The sequence below is a fragment of the Vitis vinifera genome, chromosome 9 (assembly GCF_030704535.1).
Source record: "Vitis vinifera cultivar Pinot Noir 40024 chromosome 9, ASM3070453v1".
Classification (NCBI taxonomy): Eukaryota; Viridiplantae; Streptophyta; class Magnoliopsida; order Vitales; family Vitaceae; genus Vitis; species Vitis vinifera.
Window position 1 is genome coordinate 6484330 of NC_081813.1, and position 21587 is coordinate 6505916.

Genomic DNA, 21587 nt, shown 5'->3' on the forward strand with positions numbered 1-21587 from the left:
GAGTGTTGAGCTATAAATAGAATAGGAGAATTATTTTCCTATTATGTTAGTTTCCTATTTTTGTAAATAGATAATTTTATGATTTAGGAATAAGTTAATAGGAATAAGTTAGTTTCCTATTATGTCTCTTGTTTCCTATTTCTTCTCTTGTAATCTCCTCAATCTAATATACAGAACTTATTATTTTTCATCCCATATTTTGTGTCAATGTCTATTAGCCTCGACATGGAGTTTAATTGTCCACTAAGGCCCTTAGGGTGCTATATTGAGGACATGAGAGACTAGTATAGGTGTTGACCACTATAAGATCTTGAAAAGTAGGTGTGTCAAAATAAAGTAAAATTGCCTACATTCTTTCCATATTTAATAGATTTGTTTGCGGTTATTTGATTGGTGGTTTTTTTTTTTTTAAATATCTATGTAGTTTTTTGAAAAACTTTATAGATGGGTTTTGTATGTTATATTTGGAATTCTTGTGCAGGGTTGATTGACTTTTTACTTTTACTGAAATCATTGAGATTAAATTATCAAAATTTGAAAAAAAAGAAAAAGAAAAAAGAGAACTAAAACTTGGGATACATAGAGCTTGGACTACATATTCAATTTTAATTATGCTTAAGATATTAAACTCGTGCTTTCGGATATAATTGCCTCACCATTGTTAGATATTTCCTCAGATTCTTTTCACTTAGGAAAAGCAATATTTTCCGTACTACATTGCAAACCGTATACCGCTAATGATTCAGTACATCAAACGCCACTCATTAATAACCTTGCATAACCTCATCCACAAAATTCTTGAGATTCTTGTGCGAAGATCCACCTTCCTTCAGTGCTTCCTTGGCCAAAATTTTCCATTTCTTGGCATTCTTTCTCATTTCTTGGCCCTTCTCTCCGTCTCCCATAACCAATTCCAATCACCTCTTTAACTCATCACTCGTTACTATCTCTTCTTCATTCACCATCAGACGAACCCCTGTCTTCCACACATCTTTGATCAGTTTAGTGTTTGTCCCTTGATCTGCCCATTGAGGAAATGCAATCATAGGCACCCCAGAAGCTAAGCTCTCTATGGAAGAATTCCACCCACAATGTGTGACAAAACATCCAAGTGATGGATGTGACAGAACCTCCATCTGAGAGCACCATTGTATTAGCATCCCTTGTTTTTCCAACTCTTCTTGGCAGCTCAGTTTGTCTTCTTCTTTATTTTCTTCTCCATTTTCCTTTGCTCTTATGAGCCACAAGAAAGGTCTTCCGCTTTCTAACAACCCGCGAGCAATCTCCTCCATTTGTTGCATCGAGAACATGGAAATGCTTCCAAATGACACATAAACAACAGTAGATTCAGGCTTGGACTTGAGCCATTCCATGTAGTCTCTTGAGCCATCCGAAAGATCACCTCCCGATGGAGTATCAGACGCATCTTTTCCATCAGAGAAACCAGATGGAACAAGGGGTCCAACAGCCGTTAATTTAAGCTTTTCCACAGCTCGCAGTGCCTCAGGTTCTAATGCATCAAAGGTGTTTACCAGTGCTTTCGGGTTTTCTTCCTGTTCAAGAATCTCTAGGTGCTTTTGGAAGGCTGCAAGTGCATGATTTTCTTGATTTTGATCTGAGCCAACAAAAAAGGACGGGAGGTCCTGCCTAGAGAGCGAAGGCAGGCCTGGTAATTCAATGGAAAAGGAAGGGTCACTGCTCTTGCTCCTAATGAGATCTCCAAAGCCATTGAAGTAATAGTAGTAGATATCCAAAACGGTGGCAGGTTGAATCCAAAGAAATGCAGATGGAATATTAAAGCTTCGTGCCAGCTCCGCCGCCCCAGGAATTACGATAGAGTAGATCAAACAACTGATGGGGCGACCTTCATTAGCACTGGCCATGATGAGCTCACTCAGATTTTCAGAGGCAAGACGCTGGAACACCGGCAAGTCGTTAGGACCCCGCTTCACACCCTCCTCCTGACCATCGGAGAATGTGGAAAACCTCAATCCATCCACGGTTGGGTTTTTTACTAAGCGGCTCTTGGCGTGGATGGTAGTGGCAAATGTGACATCCGCACCAACACCTATGAGGCGCTTAGCTAATTCTAGGGCTGGATTGATGTGGCCTTGTGCTGGAAAAGTTATAATGAGGAAATGGGGGTGAGGATTCGCCATTGTAGCAGAGGGAAAATTGGGTGTCTCAGGTGGAAAGTGAAGTAATGAAATAAGGTAAGTAACAAGATCTGTAATACTGGACTATTCGAGGTTAGAACTTAGGATTCAATGTCCGGATTTGCATTGGAGGTGATGCTTAAATAAGGAGACAGGGAACACAATAATATTCAAGTGGAAAAAAGAAATAATGTTCATATCCACCACAAATTTGGTGGGTGAAGTGTGTTGAAATCCCTAACCTCCATTCACAGCACTTATAGAAATGTGGGGGTTCACCCATTCACCCAACAATCAATGCACAAAACCTTGTAGGTTAGCACGTGAACAATATAAGAATGGTGGGAAGAGTATGGGCACAATGTGGGGTTCCATTTATTTTGGTTGTTGCATGAAGTGAGATGGGAAAATTGACTTTTTCACCATAAGTTTTGAGTAAATTGTTTGCTCATACGAAGACAGTGATGTGATTCGACTGTTGTTATGAAGGAATTAGTACCTAGCCACTACCTAGAAAAAAGAGATGCTATGTATATACTTTGACTTTGGAGATCTTTCCTAATGTTCAAACCAGTGATGAATTCTTGTTCTAAAGTCAAGGGAAATGTCTCCAAACATGCATCTCAAAAGGTGAAAAAAAAATAAAAAATTAGCATATATACAAATAACACAAGGTCAAACAAGTGAATTCAATGGAGATAAGATAGCTATGCATCCTTACAACTCAGTTTCAGGTTCAAAATTACTCGAAAAAGTCTCCAAGTAACAAGGAGTTAAAAAAGAAATTTAAACCTTCAACTTTAATGCAAATATATCACCCATCATCGATGAGTAGTTTTTTTTTTTTTTTCAGAAAGTAGTTTGAACGAATTGGCTATCCTACTCAACCAATTATAATCTTAAAATAGTATAGTGTGATAGCAAGTGAATTTGAGATTCAAAAGATTTGAAACATTTAATATTATACTATTCATTCAAAAATATGTAAGGACATTCCTTTCTCAATTCAACCCATAAAATACTTATCAACTCAAATCAAATTAACATTGTACCTAAAATCCAATGATGAAAATATTGATAATATGGATATATCGGTATTTCGATTTTACGGATATATTAGAGATATATCGACAAATATTTTGAATTTTTTTTTATAGGTCTAAAATTGATTAAAACTTATGAAAATATTGAGAAAAACTCTAAAAATGATATAATAAACAATAATAAACATTTTAAAGTTGTTTTATAATATATATATATATATATATATATATATATATATATATATATATATATATATATATATATATATATATGTATATGATATAATTAATCATATTTAATAATAATATCATATGCATCGATAAAAAATATGAATTCTATAAATATATATTTATTATTAAATTACATTAAATATCATTCGACAATAATATTGTGATATTTGATTACAATATATCTAATTTTAAAATTATAATCCATTTAATTTCAATTGTATTCAATGATATTAAATAAATGATGATATACACATAATTTTTTTTTAATATTTATATTTAATTAATATATAAATGATATAAAAAACTATTAAGAAAATTATAACAAAAGTTTTTATATTGTTAGTAATTAATTAAATAAAATTTAAAAATAAAATAAATAGAATTAATTTGTTTATAAAATATTCTTTTAATATTTTGTTTATGATAGTTTTACTATATATTTATTTGGTGTTGATATATTAACAAATGGCAAGTTAGCCTTATGGTCGTCCAAGACCATTTTTCAATTTGATATTTTGGAGGGTTTGACCATTTGATCGCGTGTTGACTAAACCGAAATATAGGCAAAAACGTTGATAAATTGATAAAAATCCGATTTTTTGATGATTTTTATTGATTTTTTCTAACATTTATTCCTTCTGATATTTCTTCTTGTTTTTTTGTATCACCCTTAGCCGAAACACAAAATTTCGATGAAATTTCGGCTATTTTTTTATGAAATTTTCATCCATGCTAAAATCTCAACCTAAATTAGCGCACCAACTATATATTCGTTATTTTTCCCACAAGATAATCAACATATATACTCACTCCCGTTAACCTAAGCTAGTTATGCAAGGTATCAAATGTGTGCATGCATAATAACTTCATATGCAAGGTTGAAATGGAAAGACATAATTTACTCATGAAAAACTTTTAAAGTGCCACATATTTATTTTCTAGACTTTTAAAAAAATGGAAACAAAAACAAAGGAAAATTAACCTACTCAATCCTAAACAAAAAGCGATGAGCTAAGCTTCAAGGCCTACCTCACCCCAACGGTGGGTGAGACAATAACCTATCCTATACCTTCTTAATCCATTACAAATGGGATGACCAAATCACAATGTTTTACAATTGGTTCAAGTAAAAAAAAAAAAAAGGTAATGCACTAGCCAACATAAAAGAAAATAATTAAACTAATCTTATGAAAATCTATAGATACTAAACTATCTAAAAAAAAATCATAAAATCTAAAATTTCCTCAAGGTTGAAATCATCAAGCTATGATAAACTAGTTCTGCAATTTGATTTTACATTAACAACTCGTTTCTATCAATTTTACCTTTAACATAATACTCACAAGGCTTATCATTAGTATGCTAAAAATGAATTTGGTGATTATTGACCACTACTTCCACGATTAGTATGTTCATTACCAATGCAATCTTGCACAATTTTTTAAAATAGTAGTCAAGGTTAAATTCTTGTGCAATAATGAGGAGGTTGTACAATCAAATTCATCGAATTCTTGGTCAAAGTTAAATTTTAATTTGATACTTACATCCTTATTTTCAACTTGAAGAAAATATCAACTATCTTAGCATTGATTTCATCTAAAGCTTGATAAAGTTAGGAATTGCTCTCACTTAGGTTGGCTTCAATTTATTTTCATTGAAACTTGAATCCTTTAAGAAATTCATCTAAATTTGTTGATTGCTTGGAGCAATTTCAACATCCTTATATGAATGTTCTTGAGCATAGGAAAACTCCAGGATTTCCTTTCCCCACGAGTTAGTTTGCTCATCACTATGTTTTGGATTTGATTATCCACCACCTTCTAAATTTCCTCCAATAAAACTGTTGAAAAACTCAAACACTTTTCAGGTGTTCTATCAAGAAATTTTCTTTAGGAATTGGTGAGATTGAGGAGTTAAACACTTATAAAAATTTTCAAAAATCTCCCAAAGTTATACATTAATTGGTTGATTATCATCTACAAACCCCTTGTATCTTAGCCAACATTGGTCAATATCCATATGACATTTTTAACAAAAATTTTCTATCAAATTCACTGAGAAAATTAATTCATGATGGTTGAAATAGGTGTTAGGATAGAGCCCTTAAAAGCATGACATGATGTAATAAATTTGAAATTCATTATTTATTTAATGATGTTCCAATTTTACTTTTATCTATCCTTATTCCATGTATTATATTTTAAGCATTATGACCTGCATATTTTGTATTGTACGTGACTTGGGTGCATTAGGAGTTGTATAAAAAAACTAAGTCATGGGTTTCTTGCAAATAGATGACTTGTTCACAACTGGTTTGTGGGTTTATGCAACCTGTTAGAGGTTGTAGTGCACCACCTCCTAATTGGAAGGATGACTAGTCTTTGGTATTGAGATGGGTTTCCTATGGTGAGTGCACTAATGTGTATGGTTACACATTGGATAGGACCTACGGTGAGTTATGACTTAAGGCTATCAAGCAGGCATGACCTCACCAAGTTACTTCATTGTGTTATCTCTCAACCTTGAGAGAATATTCAGTTTGTGCTAAAGTTAGTAGTGCCTTTGATCTACGAGTGAGATCGTAAGTTGATCATATATTCTTTATGGATTGGGTCACTATTGATGGAAGCTGATAGCAATAGGTATTCTCAATAGAGGTACCATGATATCTCATAGGATTGAGATAGTGTGTCCCCATTGGATGATCCTAAGGAAGTGTGTTCATGAAAACTATGGCCATACTAGTTCCTTAAGTGGAACTTAACATAAGTTTTTTTAGAGCTAAGACATATTAGTTGAATACACAATAAGAGGATCTATAACTCAAGGATAGTAGAGGTAGTATTGAAAGGTTGATAGTATTCACTTTGTTAGACTATGGACACTAGTCTATGGGGAGACTAAACGTAATTGATGGTAGGTCACAGTCCCGAGTACGTAGTGTCTCATTGTTATTTACACAGGATACTAGAGTTCAGTTGATTCTTTGTAGTGAGATGTTGAATCAACTTCAAAATTGGATTCTGAGTGAACCAGTACTCCTATGGGTCCTAGTGGTCCTTGCTTCGAGCACATGTACCTTGTTGGCATGAATTATGAGAGTTGGATTGGCTTTAGGTTCACTTTTGTGCATGAGGGTGTTTTGGTAATTACACAAAGTTGCACAGGGGTCAATGAACAAGGTCTTTAGATTGAGCTAATTGATTAATCAGTAAACCCTATTAGGTTAATTAATCAATTAAGACTCATTTTGGGTTAGATTAAGTGGCCTAAGTCCATGTGAGCTTAAGTTACTTAAGCCTAGTTAGGAACCCTATAAATATGCCATAAGGCTTAGGGTTTCCATCATTTTTGGTCTTCCAATATCATCTAGAGAGAAAGAGAGCCATAGCCTCCACCCTTCTTTTCTCCTCCCTAGAAGTGTGCCAAGAACAAGGTTGAGTCATTAGGCTGAAGATTGTGAGTTTACGAGACTTCCAACGACTTCAAAGTCGTCTTCAATACTTAGAATATAAGGTTTGGGAACATCCAAAACCTAAAAGTTAGTACTTTAACCCTAAAAGATCAATTTTTTAAAAATTGGTATTGTTTTAGTTACTTAGATCTAAGTGCCAACAATATGCAAGTATAAGATTAGTATAATAATTCATTACATAACTCATAATACATTAGCAAAAACTTAAACAATGCAACAAAATATAAATATTATACCTAAACAAACAATTAGTTTTTTCAACCAAAAGAAAGTAAACAATGTTGATCCTCAACATTGATGCCATTTTCTTGACCGTTAATTTCTATTGTAATAATACTAAAGGCTAAGACATTGGAGAAGACCAAATCAGTCGATGAAAGCATAACTTAGAAGTCTAAGAAATATACTTGACATGGATATTTTTTACAAGATATTTATGTTTGAATTGTCTATCTCTCTAGAATTATTCTGATTCATAGAAGCTTCTTCCCATGGTTTTCACTGTCTATTTTTAGGTTGGAGATAAACCTTTAGGCATTATTGTTGATCTATTGTCTTATCAAGTTTCTATTATATTTGGTTGATTTGCATACATGTATATTCTTCTCAAGCTTTGCTTTATACCTTAGAGTTGTTATAGGAATCTGTTCATTTTTCATGCTTTCACAAGGCATTAAGAAAAATCTCCAATTATCTTGTTTTGTTTTCTTGATCATATCTTATCCCATATATTATTTTACCATCGATATAGTTTTTTTGTATGTATGCAGGTTGTAGGGCTGGAAGATAAGCACTACAAAGTGATGCAAAACATTTCTTTAGTTTGGTTTTAATTGAGCGTTAATGTATGTTATGTAAACTCTATTATGAGAGTTTAGGGGAGTTTATGTGACGATGTTTTGTCACAAAATTACCAATGGGGGAGATTGTTTGGATATTGAGTCTTATTTATATGTTGACAATTTTGTTACTTGTAATGTTTAAGAGAAGTCTTTTTAGATAGTGACTTGCTCTCCATTGAAGATCAAAGATTGTTATTCGTCTAACAGGAAGTCACGGGTATGTCAAAAGAGGTTTGACATGTGGCAAATTAGGCTAAGTTGAGGTAATAAGAGGATCGATTTTGTTTTTGAACTTAAAAGGTTTTAAAAATGAATTTTGAAATGGAGCAAGATCGCTTAAGTGACCTAGTGCTCAAGCGCTCAAGACTGCTCAAGCGAGCCATACTGCTCAAGCTCCTGAGGCACTCAAGCGATGGGCAGGTTGGCTCAAGCGGTAATGTAGATTTTACCCTGATTTTCTACCAAATTTGGTTTAGAACTCTTCCAAAACCAAAACTCTTAGGGCTTTTGCCTATAAAAACCCCCTCATTAGCTCTTAAAGGGTTAGAGATTGGAGATAGATCATTGAGAAACCTTATTTTCTTTAGAAAGAATCTCCTAGAGAGAAAAGCCTAAAGTATCACACTATTCCTGATCTCTCATTCAAGGATTAGTTATTTGAATATTGGGTTGAATACCTTCATCCCTTGGAGAAAATGAAGTGATCCACTAGAGTAATTAAGGGTTGTTGCATCATGGACATGAATCAAGTTGTAGGTGCTAGAGAGTAAGTTTTTAGGGTAAAGTGGTTAGATAAATTTGTGTAACTTGATTTCGTATAGTGGATTTAGATTAGTAGGTCTTAAACCTCATGGTTTTTTATTCATAGTTAGTGTAAGTGTTTTCCACAGAAAAATCCAATACCTTATTGTTTATACTTTCTATATTTGATATTCTGTTTGAATTACCTATAATTAATAGAAAAAGATTGTTCCTAACATCTCACAGGGTAAAAGAATAGGGTATAACATATAAATCTTTACAAAAAAATTTTAAATGACCCATTCACCAACACCCCCCCTTTGGGTGTTTTCTATTGGACTTCCAGTTTTTCAATTTTCATATTTCTTTGGAAGCTATTTTAATTAACTCTTGGGTGCAAATAAAATGTGTTGACCCTAGTTTTAGACTATTCTTATTTTTATTTTCAAAATATACCAAAAATATATTTGGATGGTATTTTTCCATTTTGATTTTGTGGAGAATTGAGCTCAAAAAAAAAAACAAAAAAAGTAAAAACATTAGCCTATGTTAGGTTTAGAAAATATTTTCTAGTTTTTGTTTTAAAAAAATAATTTTCATTTTTTATATTTTTCTTTCCTTCAAAATATGTTTTGTTAGAAAAAATGATTTTTTTTTTAAATGAAAATTGGGAAACCTTTATTACTAATTTGTTTTACATGAAAAAAATAATGAAATTAATCAAATTATATTTGTTGATTATTCCTTTTTTTTTTCTCTACTAATTATTCTAATAATATAATAAAAACTATAATATGTCTATAATTGATAAAGAAATTGACCATTTGTGCTTTTTTTTTTTTGGTATTGATGCTTTCATATGAAAAATAATTAACTAAGTAAATTGTTTTTGTTTATTATTTTTTTATTTACTCTATTAGTTATTTTAATAGTATATATACAATATTTTTATATTCGCTTTATATATTTCCTTTAAGAAAAAGAAGAGGACCATAATATTGTAATATTATTGATAAATATATGCATTCCTTTTATATATGTTAAATTATTTTATTCACCTCTATGTTTTCTTTTTCTTTTTTTAAAAAATAGTCCTACTTTTCTTAAGAAATTTTTGAAAACACCAAATCGTTGTTTTCAAAATTTTCATTTTTTAAACTCATTTTTTTAGAAAAATAAAATATATAGAAAATAAGACTCTATTTGGTAATTATTTTTAAAATATAGTTTTTTGAACAAAAAAAACTAGAAAACCATATTTTGCAATTAGAAAATAGGTTGTTTTTCATAAACCATATTTTGAAAACACCAAATCGTTGTTTTCAAAATTTTCATTTTTTAAACTCATTTTTTTAGAAAAATAAAATATATAGAAAATAAGACTCTATTTGGTAATTATTTTAAAATATAGTTTTCTGAACAAAAAAACTAGAAAACCATATTTTGCAATTAGAAAATAGGTTGTTTTCATAAAACATTTTTTTTTCTTCTTGTTTTCACTTGTTTCTTAAAGGGTTTTTTTTTTTTTTAATAATTATACAAATTTACAAAATGGTTAAAAATAAAATACTATATGCAAAATTTATTTCAAAATATATTTTAAAACATAGAAAAACAAGTTATTAACATTTTAGTTTTCCAAATAGACTTTTGTTCTACAAAATATCACATTAACAGTTTTCAAGGTTATTTTCTAAAACAAAAATCTGTTTGTAACTTGAAATGTTCTTTTAACTTATTTTCTATGTTTTAAAAAATAATTTTTCTATGTAGTGCATTACTTTAGCCATTTTTTATATTTATCCAATTATTTTATAAAATAACTATCCAAAAACAAGATAAAACAACTAAAAACAATAAAAATATGTTCTCTAAAAGCATTTTGTTTTTTATTTTTAAGAATAGAAAACTATTTTATGTTTTTTGGTCCCCAATTGTGTTTTCCTTTTTTTAATTTTGAAGAACAAAAATTGTTCTGAAAAGTAGTTATCAAACATGGCCTAACTAAAACATATTCTCCAATTTGTTTTTTTGTACTTTTAGAAAAGTGAAAATATCAAAAATTAAAAAAGAATAAATCACATAAAAGACCATATAGTATCCATATATATATAACTTCTTTTACATGGAAGAAATAGATTTCATTTTTTAAAAACAATTTTCACTTTGAGAGATCAAATATATTTTCAAGAAAGAAATATAGAAACTAAAAACTCTTTTGGTAAATAAAAATAAGAAAACTAAGAAAAATGTTTTCTAAACTAAATGCAATCTTAAATTTGAAAGAAGAATTTGGGGTTATTAGTTATTTTTAGGGGTGCAACTTGGGTGGGGTTGGATTCCACCCGAACCTAACTTGACATTTGAGCAGGTTTAGATAATTATTTTTATTACTTTGGTTGCATTTAGGTTTTTTTTTTAAATTCGAACTCAATTTCAGTTGAACTTGAGCCTAACTCAAACTTTATTTTATATTTTTATTATATTTATAATATATATTATCCTATGTAATATTTATTTTCTTTTTAAATTTTTAATAAAAGTTATATCAAACTATAACTATATCATATATCATTTACATTTTTTAAGTTATATAAATTTATATTTACTTTTTTGCTACTATCGTAAAATTTCATCTTATAAAAAGTTTTTAAAAAACAATGTGAATGGATTTTGAATCATATAACTTGATCAACAAGACTAACCCGATCAACTAAACTCAACTTGAGCTTAGAAAAAAGATGTTGAATTGGATTTGGGTTGAGTGTACTTTGGGTTAGAGGTGAAGTTAAGGTTGGTTTAAGTTATAGCCATATCAAAATGTTTGTACTTTTTATATTATTTTATTTCTATTTCAATTTTTTCATCAACAGATCTAATAAAGAAGAATGCATTCTTTAGGGATGTAAATTTTTTTAAAACTTTTCTACACAACCAAGTTATATATACTCTCTCTTTCTTTTATTTATTTATTTATTTATATTTTTCCTTCCAAATTTCTTTCCTTTAAAGTTTCAAGGATCCCAATATAGGCAATTTATAGGGATTTCCCAAGAAAATATCTAATAAAAAATTTATTGATATCAATAATAATAACAAAAAGTAGTAAATGGGTAGTAGAAATGTGTTCAATATCTTATAAACATGAAATTAAGGAAACAACAAATGCCAATTAGCAAATATTTTTACATCCTTTTGGAAATATCTACAACTTTTAAAAAAAAATTATATGATGATGATCTCCAATAATCTTTGTAGATGGAAAACATGTCAATTAAAGCATGGTTATTTAAAAGATATCTACCACATAATAAAATATGGATATTAACAACAATAAGGTAAAACAAAAAAAATATGGAATTAAAAATATTCGAATATTTTTCTATATAATAAAATGTTATCAAATTCGATATAGTAATCAGTATTAGCAATCATGATAGCTAACTATGTCAGATATTCGTTCTACTCTTCCAAGTATATACCATGCTCTACTAACTAAAAAATTATTATTATTATTATTATTATTATTATTATTATTGTTATTATCGTTGTTGTTGGTATTATTATTATTATCATTATCATTTATAATATAATAATAAAATAACTTATAACAATAATTTCAACAAATAATGAATACCAAACAAAAGTTATGTCAAACGTTTTATGAAAAATTAAAATATTAAATATTAGTTAGCTCAACAAAATGAAAGGAGAAGGTATGGACATTCAAATAACTTTCTAGAAACAATTAATATAGAGAAAAATTTTATGTTAAATACGTATTAAATTACAAAATTGAAATGTCAATTAGATAGTGTACTAACAATCATTGACAATAGGAAAATGTACAAAATCAATCATATATGGAAACATCTAATGTATACCACAACCACATAGCTTCCAACCCTATTATATAAACAGGAATATCAGTGGTTATAACACAAACGTAAGGCTTTGTAGTACTACTGATAGTGTGGTTTACTGTGAAGATAGGATGGTGAGCATCCCTCTCGCCAACAGGAAGGTACATAGTAGAATGACCTTACATATTCAGCTAGGTTTTATCTTTACTCCTAAATTTTAAATGTTTCGAGGACTACCTAAATTCTTACAAATGAGAATGTATTAATGGCTTATGAACGCAGGATCGTTTCTCCATCTTTATTTTATGCATGGTAACATTATCCAGCTTGAGCAGTACCACCAATGCAGACTCGCCTTGTTTTGATGTGATGAATTATGGAGCTCTTGGTGATGGAAAAACCGATGATTCTCAGGTAATTATCCCTTTCTCTCTGTGTTGGTACTGAGAATTTAGCTAGAAGATCTAGAGGATGGTGATTGAATCCTTTAGTTAGCAATATCATCATATTTTTATATGCCCGTTTGTACTATTTATGAAGAATTTGGAGACTAATGGATACTGCACTTTCAGCTCTTTTTGTTTGTATTATATAGGAGACTTAACCAAAGAGGATAAAAAGATAGAGAAGATATCATTTATGTTCCATGTATGTACAGGCATTTCTGAAGGCGTGGAATGAAACCTGCAAAGTTCAATCACAAAATGCTACCCTTAATATACCAACAAAGACATTCTTATTGAATCCTGTCATATTTTCGGGTCCATGTGCGCCCACCTGTATCAATGTTCAGGTGATTAATTTATTGACACTATAGAGAACTAAATAATGTTTTATTCAAATTGATAAAGCATCGTATGCATTCGATCATCCTCAAATTCTATTTGAAATGTACCCTAAATTTTCAACATAATAGAATTCAAAACCTGAATTTAGAAGGTCACTGATGGAGATTGGTCTCTTCTTTTTTCATGATATTTTCCACAGTTAGCAGGAAAAATTATTGTGAACACTGATCAATCCCTACACTCAGACAATCATTGGCTCTGCTTCTCACATGTGAAAGGGCTTGCTTTGACCAGAAATGGAACTACAGATGGCCAAGGGACAGGTTCATGGGAAGAGAAAAACACGAGAGTAACTGTAAGTAGAAGACGTTTTCATTATCTTTCAATCATTTTTTCTTCGATAGAAATATTTTATTGAAATCAAAGTTATATACATGGCATGACAGGCACTGAAATTTAATTATTGCGAAGACCTTGAACTTAAAGGATTGACACATATCAATCCCCAAAAGTCCCATATCTCTTTGCACAACTGTGATGGAGAAAACGTCTCTAACATCACTACAAGTGCCCCTGAAGATAGCCCTAACACAGATGGCATTGATATTAGTTGCTATGGTATCAGGTAAGTGAAATACAAATATTCAAATTTTAGAGCAATGAAGTGAAATATAAGAACTAAAATTCACATTGTTACAGCATTGGATCACTAGGAGACCCTACGGAAGGTACCTTCGACACAGTGTCAAAAGTATATGTGCAGAGTTGTAATTTTACAGGACAAAACACTACTGGAGTTAGGATCAAGACATGGCAGGTTGTTACTACAACATGGTTCTTGACTGGCAACTTAGAGCTAAAAGCACAAATTTTTTATACATTGGTGTACTTCTACAGGGAGGGCATGGAGAAGTAAAGAATATAACATATCAAGACATTACATTCAACAATATCGCTAGACCAATTGTCATTGATCAATTTTACTGTCCTGACGGTGCCTGCAAACACAACAACAATGTAAGGCGTGGATCCCTTCCCAATTTTTAATATTTAATTCCATTCAGTTTGAGACACAATTTGCTGACGATCTCTTTTTCTCATTGTCACAAAATGTTGAAGATGAATACCAGTGCATTGGCAATAAGCAATGTCTCATATACCAGAATCAGCGGGACGTCAAGTAGAGACAAGGTGGTATCTTTGCTTTGCGGTGACAAAAATTCCTGCACCAATATGTGCTTGATGATGTCCACATAAAGAGCTCAGATCCATCAGAGTCGGCTTATGCTAATTGTCTTAATGTTAATGGAACAGCATCCGATGTACAACCTTCTGCTGATAAGTGCTTGAGTTCCTGAGCAACCATTCATTTAGGACTCCATGGACGTAAAGAGTTATTTTAGTTTAGAACCCATTTGCATATGGTATTTGTTCCATGTCTCATGTAGTGATTCTTATGTAGTAACTTAATGATAAGGGTTTTGAGGGCCGGTTTCATAAAACTATTATTTGTTTTTTTTCTTATGAACAAAAAGCAAACAAATTTCTCTGATTTATATAGAATTTATGGAATTATTAATAATGTTTCAAGAATCAAACCACTCATTAAATCAAAATTGATGTTGAGTTAAATTTATTAGTCGAAACAATATTGGATTATGATTCATTGGTCCTACTTGGTTTAACTACAATAATCGAGTTGTGATACATAATTATATATTATTAAAAATAGAAATAATTATGAAAAGTTAGAAATGTACCTTATTTAACATTTACAAATCAAATCATCCTAAGGATAGAATGTGCATGTATTGATATTTCTTATTTTTTAAATGCTACTATAAGTATGATATATACAACAATGAAAACAAATTTTATTATATAACTTCATTCACATTTCAATAGCTATATACTTGATCAAGATCATTTATAGTGTTTTTCCGAAATTAAAAAAGACAAAAGAGTAAATAGAAACACAAAAATCTAGGTATAATTAAATTATAAATGTCTAACCAATTTCAATTCTCCTTATATATGACTTATTATATTCATCTTGCTAAGAGAGTTGCAAGTGTTTGTTCTCAAAACAAAGATAAATATAAGAGGAGGAAGGACATTTTTGTAGCAAAAACTTTTGGTTTTGAATGCAAAAATAAATGTAACTTGAGGAATAATACTTCGGTAGAAAAAACTTTTGTTTCCCAATACAAAAATAAATATAAGTTGAGGAATACTTTTGTAGCAAAAACTATTTTAGCATAAAAACAAATCCATGGCATGGTTATTTGAACATGTTCGTGTCTAATTAATTTTAGATATGAATAAAAAAAATTAAATTCATTTGCCTAAAGTTTTCTTGAATAACAAATAGGTTTTCTTCTACTCCGATGATTCGAACCCATAACCCTTTGCTAAGAAGAAGTATGTTTTCTTTAATTTTTTTTCACATCTTGATTATGATCACCTCTCCATCTCTCTCTTTTTCTTCCATTTTGCTTGATATCGAAATTATCTTTGGTTAGTGTGGAAGTATAGGCTACACAGATTGTTAATATTCATTGATTGGATGATTATTGAAGATGATTGATTGTTTATGCCTAAGATCTATTTTACTCCTTGTTTCCAAACAAAAACCTACTTCCACTTTGCTTGACTCGCTAACCTTTGTGATGAAAAAAATGGAATCAAAGCACTCAATGTCCTAACAATATTTTGATGTTTGTATAATTAACTTCTTAAACTTGTCAAACAAATTTAATTTGGACTTAACATCATTGTTCAATTAAGAGATCTAAATTAGTTTTTACATAGGTTCCATTTTGACCCTATTTTGGGTACTTGAATGGATTCTACAAAATTAAATTTTTTTCTTAACTTCATTAATTTTGTTTGTTTTTTCTTTTAATCTACACTTCTTAAAGTTAGTTTTAGGACCATGTTTTGTTAAAAAAACATTTTTCCAAGTGGAATTTTTTTTTTCCTTCACCTACTACATTAACATGTTCTATAGTTAGGGGCGGTTTAGCTTGTTTTAAATATACTCGTTGTACAATTTAATCATGTCACTCTTTTTCTTGTAATATAGACATACTGAATGTATTTTATAATTTTTTTTCTTGATTTTATCATATTTCTAGGGTAGTCAAATAAATTCATTTTGATATGTTATTGAAATTTGCTTTATTTCTTACCAATGTGGTTTTGAATTAATTTGGTATTAAATGGGACCTAATTACATAACTTGGTGACACATAGGAGATTGTCCAAATTTGTTATTATGAAAATCCTTTTCTAGATATTATTTTAAGATTTATTTTGTAAGTTCCTTTGTTCCAGTCATATGTTGATTGTTCTATATAATGTCCTTATTGTGAATTAATTTGGTGTTAAATGGGACAAAATTAAATAATTTGACCTTTTGGATTTATGTTGTAAATTCTTTTGTTTTGGTTGTATTTTTTGAATATTTTGTATAGTGTCCTTATTATGAATTAATCTAGTACTAATTGACACATAATTAAATAATTTAAGCCCTTATATTATGATTTAAACATATTCAAAATGTTGTACATTTTTTCTACTATTCTAAAATTTTGGCATATAAAAGGTTTTTAAAAAATTGTATGAATGAATTTTGAATCATATAATTTGATCAACAAGACCAACTTGATCAACCAAATTCAACCTGAGCTTAGAAAAATGATGATGGATTAGGTTTGGAATGAGTGTATTTCAAGTTAGTGATTGAGTTAGACTGGGCTTAGGTTGATTATTTCTTAGTTAAGTTAGGGTCAGCTTATGTCCTAGTGATTTCAATGTGTTTGTACATTTTATATTATTTCATGTCTTTTTAATTTTTTTTTCTTTCAACAAATCTAGTAAAGAAGAATGCATTCTTTGGGAATGCAAGTTTTGTTTTTTTCTATAAAAAAAAAAAAAAAAAAAAAACTTTCTACCCAACCAAATTAAAGAAAAAAAAAATTATATTTTCTTTTCTTTTGGTACTTTTTTTTTTCTATTTTTCTTTTTGGGGATTTCTTTCCTTTAAACTTTCAATGATCCAAATAAAGACATTTTATTTCAATTTAAAAGAAAATCTCTAATTAAAAAAAATGATTGGTATCAATAATAATAACAAAAAGTAGTAAATGGGTAGACAGAAATGTGTCAAATATCTTATAAAAATGGAAGGAAGTAACAAATGTAAATTAGTAAATGTTGTTCAATGTCCTTATATACATTGATCTTGTTCATATATTTATGGAAATATCATCCATCCATACCACACTTCATGCCTTAAAAAAACATTGTATATATTTCGGATATCATAATCTTTTTATACTGAAAATACGACTTGAAAACCTATTATATAGAAAGGAACATCAGGGGTTAGAACCCAAACGTAAAACTTTCTAGTACTACTGATTGTGTAGTTTACTGTGACGATAGAATGGTGAGCATCTTTCTCACCAATATGAAGGTACATAGTAGAATGACCTTACATGTTCAGCTCTGTTTTATCTTTACCGCTTCTAAATTTCAAATGTTTCAAGGACTACTTGAATTCTTACAAGTGAGAATATATATATATATATATATATATTAACGGTTTATGCATGCAGGATCGTTTCTCTTTCTTTATTTTATGCATGGTAATATTATCCAGCTTGAGCAGTTCTACAAATGCAACCTCGCCTTATTTTGATGTGATGGATTATGGAGCTGTTGGTGATGGAAAAACCGATGATTCTCAGGTAATCATCCCTTTCTCTCTGTGTTGGTACTGAGAATTAGCTAGAAGAGGATGGTAAATGATTCTTTTAGTTAGCAATATCGTCGTATCTTTATATGCCCATTAGTACTATTTATGAAGAATTTGGAGACAAATGGATACTCCACTTTGAGCTCTTTTTGTTTGTATTATATGGGAGACTTCACCATAGAGGATAAAAAGATAGAAAAGATATCATTTATGTTCCATAAATGTACAGGCATTTCTGAAGGCGTGGAATGAAACGTGCAAAGCTCAGTCACCGGATGCTACCATGAATATACCAGCAAAGACATTCTTAGTGAATCCTGCCAAATTTTGGGGTCCATGTGTGCCAACCCGTATCAATATTCAGGTTATTAATTTGTTGAAACTATAGAGAACTAAACAATGTTTTATTCAAATTAATGAAGTGTGGTATGCATTTTGATAATTTTCAGCATGATAGAATTCAAAACCTGAATTTAGAAGATAATTGATGGAAATTGGTCTTCTCTTTTTTCATGAATTTCTCCATAGGTAGCAGGACAAATTATTGCAAACACTGATCAATCCCTGTACTCGAACAATTATTGGCTCCACTTCGCGTATTTGGGAGGGCTTACTTTGACTGGAAGTGGAACTATAGATGGTCAAGGGGCAGGTTCATGGCCAGAGCGAAAGGGAGTAGCCGTAAGTAGAAGACGTTTTCATTATTTTCCAATCATATTTTCTGGGATAGAAAATGTTGTATAGAAATCAAAGTTCTATATATACAATGCTTAACAATAAGATTTGGCATGTCTTGGGACAGGCACTGCAATTGTTTTCTATCACAGACCTTGAAATCAACGGATTGACACATACCAATCCCCAAAAAGCCCATATCTCTATGACTGGTTGTAATGGAGTAAACATCAATAACATCACTATAAGCGCCCCTGAAGATAGCCCTAACACAGATGGCATTGATATTGGTGACTCAAGCCACATTCAAATCCAGAATTCCAAAATTGGAACAGGTACGTTTGGAATTGTTTTAGCTCTACAACTTCAATTTATGTCGTTCATCTTCATCCCCCCACCCACTCCACTCTAACCCACCAAGAGTTTTTTTTTTCTTCTAATAATCACTTTATTAACATTTTCATCATTATTATCTTAATTGGTAGGTGATGACTGCATTGCTATTGGTACAAATTGTTCCTTCATCAATATCACAGACGTCACGTGCGGACCAGGCCATGGTATCAGGTAGGTGGAATACATATATTCAAATTCTAGAATAATGAAGTGCAGATTAAGAACTAAAATTCACGTTTTTGCAGCATTGGATCACTTGGAAATCCTGTAGATGGTGGCTACGACACAGTGTCAGAAATACATGTGCGGAGTTGTGATTTTATAGGAAAGAACACTACTGGAGTTAGGATCAAGACATGGCAGGTTGTTATTGCAACATAGTTCTTGATTGGCAACTTAAAGCTGAAAGCACTAACTTTTTTATAATTTTGAGTCTGTCTACAGGGAGGGCATGGAGAAGTAAAGAATATAACATATGAATACATTAAATTCTACGATATCGCTAGACCAATCGTCATTGATCAATTTTACTGTCCTAACAATGCCTGCCAAAACAATGTAAGGAGCGTAACCCTTCCTAATTTTTAATATTTTATTCCATCGAGTTTGAGACATAATTTGCTGATGATCTTTTTTTTTGTCATTGTCTCAAAATGTTGAAGACGGGTACCAGTGCAGTGGCAATAAGCGATGTATCATACACCAATATGGGTGGGACGTCAAGTGGAGACGACCCCGCGATATCTTTGCGTTGCGGTGACAAAAATTCCTGCAACAATATTGTGCTTGATAATGTCCACATAAAGAACTCGGATTCAACGAAGCCGGCTTCTGCTGATTGTCTCAATGTTAAGGGAATATCATCCCATGTAAAACCTTCTCTTCTCAATTGCATGGGTTCTTGAGCAACCTTTCTTGAGCTGTTTTAGTTAAGTTTTAATTTAGAGCTAGCCCAGTTGTCGCATGATATTTATTGCATGTCTCATGCAGTGAATCTTATGTTGTATCTAAATAATAAGGTTTTGACGGCTGGATTCATCCAACAATTATTTGTTCTCTTCTTATGAAAGAAAAGCAAACAAATTTCTCTAATTTATATAAAATTTATGGAATCATTAATATTGTTTCAACAGTCAAACCACTCATTGAACCAAAAATGATATTGGGTTACAATTCATTAATGGAAACAATATTGGGTCATGATTTATTGGTCCAACTTGGTTTAAGTATAGTAATCGAATTATGATATATGATTATATTATTAAAAATAGAAATAATTATAAGAATATATATAGGATAAAATGTGAATTTATAAATATTTCTAATTTTATAAACACTTAAGGATAATATATACTACAACAAAAACAATTTTCAATTTTATACACATTTCAACTGCTATATATTTAATCAATACCATTAATTATAATGTTTTTCCAAAATTGAAAAAGAAAAAAAAATAGATAAAAGAACTAAAATGTAGGCGTAATTAAAATGTGTGTAACCAATTCCAATTCTCTTCATATATGACTTATTAGATTCATTTTGTTAAGAGAGTTGTGCTAGTGTTTTGGTTCTTAAAACAAAGATAAATATAAGTGAAGGAAGAACACTTTAGTAGCAAAAACTCTTGGTTCCCAACATAAAAATAAATACAAGTCAAGGAACAAAATTTTTGTAGCAAAAACTTTTTGGCCGCATAAACAAATCTAGGGCGTGGTTATTCCAACAAGTGCTTTTCTAATTAATTTTAGATATGAATAAAATTAAAATTAAAAATCTCATTTGCCTAAACTTTTCTTAAATAAAATAAAAAAATAAAAAAAAACTTTTTTGTAAATCCAACCGTGACTCTTCGCTAAATCTTCCATTGGTATTGATACAATATGAATAAACAATATCTTTTGAGCATGTTGATTTTATGTTGATATGATTCAATAAGATGTTGGTGCAGGCCATGCTTTTACTACAGCTCAAGCTAATCGCGGTTTTTGTGGTTGTCCTGAATGAAGATTACTACAGCTCAAGCTAATCGCGGTTTTTGTGGTTGTCCTGAATGAAGATCAGCTTAAGTACTAAAGTGATCTGTCAACTAATAAGGAAATAGATAGTCAATGATTTGAGAAAATATTATGTAAATATTTTATTTTTGGGTAATTTCTATATTCTAGTTCAATATATTTTCTTGTTAGTTGTCAATATTATGTAAATATTTTAGTCTTTGGTAATTCCATTACTTTAGAAAATTAGTGCTTAGAAAATTATTCTTTTCCTCTTCAAGTCAATCTTGAATATTGTAATGTTCTCTCTCAATAAAAAATGGATCAGCCCATTTTCCTCAATCTTCAATCTTTCTAAAATGGTCAATGCCCTGAACACTCTTATCTCCATAAACGCTTCTACCATCATCATGGTGCTTCCAATTTCATACCATTCTTATAGGATATGATTGTATGGAATCAATGACAAAAATCATCCTTATCTCTCTTCAACTATCAATACCATTGATGGTAAATTCCAAATCCAAATTATTCCTTTTGTGTTGGACAAGACTAATTAATTCTCAGTGTCATTGCAAACACTATTTTTACTTATCCTGTTCCTTTATTGCTTCATCA

The 21587-nt window shown here is 30.4% G+C and overlaps 1 protein-coding gene and 1 pseudogene across 1 annotated transcript; one reads left to right on the plus strand and one right to left on the minus strand.

The window, feature by feature from the left end:
• Positions 1 to 635: 635 nt before the first annotated feature.
• LOC100245657 (crocetin glucosyltransferase, chloroplastic-like) lies at positions 636 to 2287 on the minus strand (annotated as a pseudogene).
• Positions 2288 to 8068: 5781 nt separating this feature from the next.
• LOC104880315 (uncharacterized) lies at positions 8069 to 21001 on the plus strand. Its single transcript, XM_019222076.1, has 19 exons — positions 8069 to 8180; positions 12478 to 12512; positions 12634 to 12765; positions 13010 to 13144; positions 13339 to 13494; positions 13586 to 13764; positions 13839 to 13956; positions 14037 to 14156; positions 14259 to 14333; positions 14399 to 14481; positions 17806 to 17893; positions 18131 to 18265; positions 18430 to 18582; positions 18704 to 18911; positions 19062 to 19143; positions 19218 to 19335; positions 19417 to 19530; positions 19635 to 19841; positions 20924 to 21001. Exons 1-19 carry the CDS (start codon positions 8069 to 8071, stop codon positions 20999 to 21001), a joined length of 2328 nt encoding a protein of 775 aa, XP_019077621.1.
• Positions 21002 to 21587: the final 586 nt, after the last annotated feature.